We start from the raw sequence: 8,669 nt of genomic DNA, 5'->3' as shown, positions 1-8,669 counted from the left end.
TCCGAAGCACGGAATCATCTTACTTTTTCGGACAATCAGGTGATTCAAGCCTGAAAAGTCCTTACCAAACAAAGGACAGTCTCACAAAGTGATTTCGACAATGTCCCCATCGGGAATCGAACCCGGACATCCAGATCGTGAGCCTAACGCTCTAACCACTAGACAAAGGAGGCTGTTAATATTTCGAATCAAAATTAATATGTCGTAAAATAATAATTCAATTTTAAAACATTTCTTTTTTCATCACCCTGTAAAAAGATATCACAAAAACTTGTTTTCCGTATAAAGTTCCCGAAACAACATTGTAGTTATTCTACAAAAATATAACTTAAAATTTCCTTCCAAACCCAAAATTTATTACTCCATTACTCATAATCATGATTAAAAAGAAAAAGATGCGGGAGAGAGAGGGAAGATCGATAGGGTAAGAGGGAAGGAGAATATAGTTTGGCGGGTGTGGGGAAGAGATAGATATATTGACATAAAGACGCCCTTTTGATAGTGTTTCCAAATTTTCGGAAAGCGATGGGTATTGTTTGGTGTAAAGGTTGGTTTACACCGCGCCACGAATATATTGAGTGAGATTTTATTTTTATTTTGTACGTTATTGCGATTACTCTAGCCATAGAGGCGGCCAATCAGCTCGCGACAACAAACACTTCAGGACTCCGATAGGGATCGCTTATCGCCATCGGCCTTCTAGCGTCGATTAATTCTTTATTTATTTTTGTCAACAAAAACAGAAAAAAAGAAGAGACATATGCGTTATGGTATGTTTGTGTGCAGAGAAGACAATTTTTGTAGATTTTATTGTATGGTAGTGTGTTTTTTTTACCATTTGTTTGACCTTTAGTGACCATCAGGTCAGAATGGGTCATAGATCACGGGGCGTGAGTTGTACTTGTCAGAAAAATTAGGGTTTTGAAATAAAATACTTAAACTCACGCCTATTCCCCACCGGGATAAGCTTAAAATAGCATAATGTAACATATGTTCTAAATAAAAAAAAAATCTTAGCTTAGTAAGTAGAAAACAGTATTGGTAGGTATGATATATTAAAAAAAAAAATCTGCCGCCATGTAAACTAACGCTATCCATTATACACCGGCCCCGCTCCATAGGGGTGCCCACCCCACTACAATCGTCAATTTTTGCCATTTTACCCAAAAAAAAGAATTAAGCACTCGTTTTTACGTAAAATACAACAGTTACGACGCGTGCGCACGTAGCACGTGCTTTCCAAATTCGAATTTTTGGAATAAAATACGTACGGATTTTCCAAGAAGTGTTCGAAATTCGAAATTTTTTAATTGTATATTTTTTTCGCAATGTCACAATCCTAAACTTTGTAGTAGGGTCATTTCGAATATGTATTTTTATGTGAAAATTTAAATAAGTACTTACTTTCTTGAAAGTTTTGATTCGAAAAAAAAGTTTTTGAAAAGTGTAGCGCGTGATTGAAATAAAATGATGATAAGGACTAAACGATATTTGTGACGTTTGACAAATGAAAGATATTCTGGATTTAAGTGTAGATAGGTAAGTTTTGAAACTAACAGTGTGTCAATATTGTATCTACACGTCTCATAAAAAAATCGAAACAATTCGGAAGTCTATAGTTTCGATAGTTTTTTAGTTTGTTCGTTTTTTAGTTTATGTTTCATAAGGATTATTATCAGAAAAATATTAAATACGAAGACTTAAATAAGAATATAAAATAAATGTAATTTCACATTGAGTATTATTTATTCTTATTTCTTCTTAAAGTTAATGTTCCAAATTACAACAATAAAATCTCGTGTTTTGTTGAAACAAAAAATCGATCGGAAGTTTCTATTTTTCTGATAAGTCATTTTATTTTTGTATCTGATGGTACGGTGACCATTTAAATAAGTACATAATATAAAATTTTATGAAATAGGGTATGTGACTGGGTCAAAGATAAAATGCAAATTAAAACCAGTCTAAGATAATCAAAAATCAATCTCATTTTACATTTCTGCTTATTTTCGAATTTTATTTATGAATTAAGTAACAATGTGCACGACGTTTGACCGCTTTTATTGATGACGTCACAGGACAGTATTTCCATACAAACTCCAAAGAGAACTTTCGTTTTGACGTCTTAAATGAGTTTAATACCTACCTACCACCGAATTTTTTTTTCTCTCATTTAGGTAGGTACCTACTTAGGCATATCCGTTTTAGTAGGTAAGTATCTAGGTATGATACCTACTTACTTATTTACAATTAAGAGTAGGTACTATACTCGGTTTATATATTATTAACTGGGATTATTTTTTTATATATTTAGCGCACATCAATAGTGTAAAATCATTACCTACTCATAAATAATGATAAAATAATACCTAAAAAAAGTAATGATATCCAATCAAAAACATAAATAAGCATAACGCGCTCCGAAGTGGTGGTACCTACTGGTAAAGTTTAGGGTTTTAATTGTAGGATAGAATTGAATTTAATCTGACTTTCAATACATAATTGATTTCCTTAAGTAAGTATTTTGCTTTAGCATGCGTTTAGAAAAAAAAGTAGTAGTAGGTATAAAGTGAAGTAAAAAAATAACCTCTTATAAAAAAAAAGCAAGAAAAAAAAGATAATACAGTACTCATTATCTTATAATGTGACTACAACAAGCTACAAGCTTTTATGTCAACATTTTCCAATTTTATGCGTGACACAGGCTAAAACGAAGTTATAATTTGTGTTTATTTATTCTTGACTGTGAAAATTGTTTTGTAAATAGGTAGGAACAATGCGATAACATTGTATATTCCAATGTCATATTGGAATCATATTGGAATATGTACCTAGATACTTCTTCTTCTTTGCGAGTCGATGGCGATCGAAGCTAAATTTTTGCTGACCAATAATTGGCCACGCTTACGGCATTGTCAGTGGCTTCGTAAAGGTCTTTAATAGTGCAGGTGTTAGGGCACTTAGGACAGCACAAAAGGTGAGCCATAGTTTGTGGTGATAATCCACACTCGCACTCATCGCAACCATCAGCCAGGTATCCCCACCTGCAGCGGCCAACTTGTGTCCGGAGCCTATACTTGTACCTAGATACTTAATTCATATTTATTATTCGTTGAATATAAAATATACTTGACTAAGCTTATTTTAATTATTGCATTTAGGTATAGTTATTATTAATATTATTTAAAATAATACTAGACCATAACCACTTGGGCTCACAATCCGGAGGTCCCGGGTTCGGAACCCGGGGGGACATACCACGAAAACTTTCTGATGCCTAGTTTGGTTAGAACATTACAGGCTGATGTCCTCAAGTAGGATGATCCGTGTTTCGGAAAGCCGTTGGTCCCGGTTACTAATTAGTCGTTACATGAGCCATATCAGGGGCCTTTGGCGACTCAATAATAACTCTGATGCCAGGGTAGATGAAGTTGGTAATTATCCTCACAACCCACACAATAGAAGAGACTATTACCACTTCCTCAAAATCTTGTCACAAAACCGGCGTGACGAAGCGCTAGCGCGACCACAGCAGTAGCACTAGTAGTCGTAACGTAATAAATCTGTAGAACGTCATCTTGTCAACGTCACGCTCGGCACTCGTCACGCCCACAGTGTGACGAGTGTTGATTTTCATGATATTTTTATTACCAACCTATATTGAGGATTAATAAGTTGGGTTCTAGCTTGTAAATACACCTACGAATAACAGCGTCCCATCTCAATTTCAGATGCGGCGGTGACGCGATGTCGGTCGCGCCGGCGGTGAAGCGCGAGCTGGAGTTGGAGGGCGGCGGCGGCAGCCCGGGCCGCAAGCGGCGCAAGCAGGCCGCGCCTGTGCGCGCTGCGCCCGCGCCGCTGCCCGCGCCGCCGCTCGACCTGCACGCCAAGATGGCCGACATCTACAAGAGCGCGCTCGCCTTCGGGGAGCTTACCCTCCCCGCCTTTGATCCCCTCGCCGCCTTCCGCCTGCTCCCCCGACACGATCCACCTCGCATATTCAACCCCGAAGCCTACTGCGACCTCTGCTGCAAGGAGTTCTGCAATAAATATTTCCTGAAGACCCACAGGGCTAACAAACACGGGATCTACGACGGGAACGACCCGCAGCCCGCGGCCCCGCCCCCCGCGCATCCGTCACCACCGCGGCGAGCTTCAGATGAGGAGTCAGGAGGGACTCCAAGACGTTTGTCGCCGGACTCAGCGAGACGCGCGCGCGAATCCGGATTTGCGCCTGATGCGTTGAGGAGACTTGGTGTCGTCAATCCCGAAGCGTTTTGTGAGATATGCTGCAAGGAGTACTGCAACAAATACTTTCTGAGAACGCACCGGGAGCGAAGGCACGGGGTGCCGCCGCTAAGATCGCCCGTCGAGCGTTCGCCCACAGGGACAACTCCGCCGAACATGCTCGGCACTCCGCTCGGGACCCCGCTAGGCACGCCACTGCCGACGCCGCTCGCCACTCCACCGGCTTTATCCGCTCCACCGCCGGACACACCACCCCGGTCGCATTCCCTACCTCCGCCGTACGATACAGAGGAGATAACGGAAGTCAAACGCGAATGCGAAGAAGAGCTAGAGCAGGCGCTGCGTGACGGGCAGACGAGTCCTTTGAACCTTATAGTGGAAGAGCGTGGGGTGTCGTCCCCAGGGTCGGCAAGCGAGGAGCTGCGCAAGCTACAGACGATGATATCGCAGCTCAACGAGCTGGCGGCGGAGCGGCTGGCGGAGGAGCCTGGCGAGCAGCCGCGGCCTCCGTCATCCTCACCACCACCGCCCGACGAGCGACGTGCCTCCTCCTCCGGCTCCAGTTTCTGCGAGATCTGTAACAAGGAGCTCTGTAACAAGTACTTCATGAGGACGCACATGCAGCGCATGCACGGCATCTCACTGGAGAGCGGCACGCAGCTGGGCGGCGTCACGTGCGATATCTGCCACAAGGAGCTGTGCAGTAAGTACTTCCTACGCGTACACAAGCATAACACGCACGGCATCCCCGCGCCGCCCGCGCCAGCCAGCACCTCGCCAGCCGAGCCGTGCCCGCTGTGCGCGCGCCGCTTTCGTGGCCCGCGGGCCCTGCGCGCCCACCTGCTCGCAGAACATGCTCCGCCTGCCCGACCGCCGCCTCCGCCGCCGCGACCACTCGATCTCCTCGCGAGAGACAAACCCTACGCGTGTTCCTACTGCCCCTTCACCACCGACGTGCTCGCGTTCCTGTTCGCGCACGAGCGCGCGCACGCTCAGCAGCAAGCGAACGAGATCGCCCAGGATAACGGGAGCGAGACGAACGTCGGCGAGGTTGAGACCGAAAGCGGCTCCGGGGAGGCGATGGAAGCGTCCGAGGCTGACGGCGACGCGCAGTATTCGTGCTCCCGCTGTGAGTTCCGGGCGGAGGGCTTTGCGGCGCTGGAAGCGCACCTACGCGCGGCTCATGGCGGCGCGGGCGCGCTGCTGGCGGTGCCACGTGCGCCGCAGGCTCCACTCACGATGCAGCCCTTCGTGGTGGAGGAGGCGGGCGGCGCGCTCAGCCTGGTGCCGGCGCTAGTGTTCCTGCCGGTGCGGCGCCGCGCCACGCGCCGCGCCACCGTGACGCTGACGCTGACGCCGGCCTAGCAGCCGCCGGCCTGCTGCGACACGACGCGAGCGCGCGCGGCCCGGGCGATTACATGCCGCGCGTGCGCGCCGCGATCGCTGAACTCTACTAACTACATTTAACGCTGTGTGCCTTCAAGCGATTGCTGAAAAATATTATGAGACGTAATTATAATTGGAGACGGACCGCGGCCACCCGCTCGAGCGCCACACCGCGCGGCGGCCGACGGCCTCTTTTTTTTTTGAAAGTCTAACTTCATATATTTGAGAATTATATAACGGGTGATATATGAAACGTTGCTTATATATTTGATTATTTATTATTATCTCCTCGATGTTCCGTCGTTCCGTCGGGTCGATCCGAGTTTTTGAAACGTTGATTTCGATCGGGAGAAGAAATACACCCTAGGCGTAATTATTATTTAATGTATTTTATCTGTGAGTGCGCACTCACGATAGCGTCGTAGTGCCGGTGCGATGTTGATCACTGAGCGGCGCCTGTGGCTCGTGCACCACACACGACGCGCGGCCGCCTCGCGCCGCGACACGACGCGACAGCGCGCGACGCTCTCTCACCCACAGTACAAACTAGGTGCCACTTTAGGTGTACTGTAACCGCTCTACCTCACAACGTTAGTTTTTATATTAGCTGTTATTGTATAAATTATATTTTGGAGTTACACTAAAGTACAAATATAGTTGCCGCGTGGACGGAGACCGCGTATGTTAGCTACTTGAGACTATTTATTGTTGTCTACGAGTGACTTAAAGCACAAAGATACGTACTATTGGGCAGTGATCAACATTAAACGTAATTTTAGTATTAAATTTGATTAGATATGTGGTCGTGAGGGCTCGGCCAGGCGATTTTGTTGTGTAACACACCAGGAATACGGGTCATTGTTGTCAGGGCGCGTTTGGGCTCAGCCCGGCCGCCCTAGTCGGGCCGAGCTTGCATTTACACTTATTTGTATTGTAATCGATAACATAATGTGTTACTGCTGAGGATCTTTCGATGGCCCCCGGCTCGGTCGATAATTTATATAACTAACCAAGTTTTACAGTAAGATAAAATAAGAGAATATAATTGTCAAACCTACCTTTAAATTCGAATATTAATGTCACCGCGACAAGTCATGACTAAAGTGACTTTACAGAGCTTTAAGACCACTACAAAAGACTGAGTCGCCGAGCCAGAGGCGGTCGAAGGGTCATATTATCTTGAGATAATAATCAAGACTTATATGAAAGGTAACGGATTTGTTTAACATTATTGGTAGTTCAGTGTGGAGTTGAGGTTAGCTTGTACAAACCATGCAGCTTCTAAAGAAAGTTCCTATGTATGTACGTAAGTTGTAATTTAAATATAAAACTAGAGGACGCAGGCGTAACGGCTCTCGACGCGTAGTTTTACGACTTACGCCTGATTTTTATAATATATTATGAATGTGATCGATCAGGGTATAGTCCGAAACTAAACTACTTTAAAAAAATCAACGTTTTTATTCGGAATAATCAAGTTAAAAGTTCGTAAGGTTTGAAACTATCAGATTACGCAAAGAGCTATTGTTAAACGTAATTTAAAGTTCCTATTGATACTTCCATATGACGTGAAAAAAGTAAAAATGGCGATGCAAATCTCTGAAGGCTGAGTTTATGGTTTAATCACTGAAGAACATGAAAATATGACATGAATTAATACACTCTTATTCTTTATTTAAACAGGATAAGATGACTTTAAAGAAGAATAGTATTCAAAAATAATTTCGTGTCAAATGCTTCAGAATGTAGCACTAACATCCTTCCTAATTAGTCTTCCTACAAAACCAGCCAAATTCTAAAAACGCGCCCAGAGCCGAGACGACTGCGCGCAATACAACAAATTATATGAATAACGTTTTAAAAATAATAAACAAAATTAATAAAAAATGTATGCGTGAACGATCTGTGACACTTTGCTTCAAGCCCCCAAAGAGAGCATTTTTAGAACCACGTTTAAAGAAGGAAATGCTGATTTTTATTACAAATATTGGGGTTTGGAACAAAGCGGGGATCGGTGTCATTGGATGTAGTGAAAATGTATTAAAAATTGTGTTCAGGGTTACTTATTCGAGAGCGTTGTACCTTGAGTGAAATATTTTCTAGCCCTTTCCGTGACATTTTTGCCCTTTTGATGGCATTTTGGGTGTTGTCACAAATACGGGGGAGTTTGAGAGTAACCCACTGACCAATCGTTTAGCCTTAAAATCGGTTCCAAAAATGAATAATTTAAAATTGTTTTTAACATTAATACAATCTTATTTTTTATGACGTATTACAAAGATTTGTTATTAGATTTAAAAATAATTTTAGTTTATATTTTTTGGAACTGATCACGAGCCGCTTGAAAAAACTTTTGTCGTTTTGAATTTGAAAAAAAAATGGAGCGATTTTTCTAGAATTTTTCAAAATGGCGAAGTGGGTTTTTATATATTATCTTTGGCGGTATCCGGTCCATTATGACTGCCATTGAAACCTACAATAGTACAAAATACTACCAATTTTTAGAATTATATCGGAGGTTGGTAAACAAATATTACAGTACAAATTAATATTAAGTGTAGATTAACAGACTGCAAAGTTAGAAATAATCGTAAAAAGAGATCATTCACTCGGGTACAATGCATATACACAGATAAGACAGTCGCACTTAAAAAAAAGTATTTTATCTGAAGTAACAAATATAATTTTATTTCTAACTTTATTTTAAAAAGTAAGTTAACTTTAAAAGACCTGCATACGTAAAACATTTTCATTTCATAAAAAGTTATTAAGTATACTTAATCATTGTTTAAAAAAGTAAATTGCTTGTCGAAGATGCTATAAGTGGTAAGACAGTGAAATGTAAGTATTATTATAATTTAGTGTTAATTCAACTCAGTTCCTATATTTTACATTTGTAGATGCTATTTAAAATATATGTTGTGAAGTTGTTCTAGTCCAAAAATCTAAGTATAAATAAAATTATAAATGCGTAATTAATTATATTCATATTTACTTTGTAAAGGGATTTTTGGCGATTCATTTTTAAATTTTCG

The 8,669-nt window shown here is 42.3% G+C and overlaps 1 protein-coding gene across 1 annotated transcript; it reads left to right on the top strand.

The window, feature by feature from the left end:
- Positions 1-3,747: 3,747 nt before the first annotated feature.
- On the top strand, positions 3,748-5,613 carry LOC126377728 (zinc finger protein 628-like). Its single transcript, XM_050025530.1, has one exon. It carries the CDS (start codon positions 3,748-3,750, stop codon positions 5,611-5,613), a length of 1,866 nt encoding a protein of 621 aa, XP_049881487.1.
- The last annotated feature ends 3,056 nt before the right edge of the window (positions 5,614-8,669 follow it).

This window comes from Pectinophora gossypiella, chromosome 24 (assembly GCF_024362695.1).
Source record: "Pectinophora gossypiella chromosome 24, ilPecGoss1.1, whole genome shotgun sequence".
NCBI classification, from domain to species: domain Eukaryota; kingdom Metazoa; phylum Arthropoda; class Insecta; order Lepidoptera; family Gelechiidae; genus Pectinophora; species Pectinophora gossypiella.
Note: the sequence above shows the minus strand (reverse complement) of the source record. Positions and strands in the feature narration are given on the sequence as shown.

Excerpts from the sequence above, each read along its gene's own strand:
- LOC126377728 (XM_050025530.1), top strand. The coding sequence starts at position 3,748 with ATGTCGGTCGCGCCGGCGGTGAAGCGCGAGCTGGAGTTGGAGGGCGGC.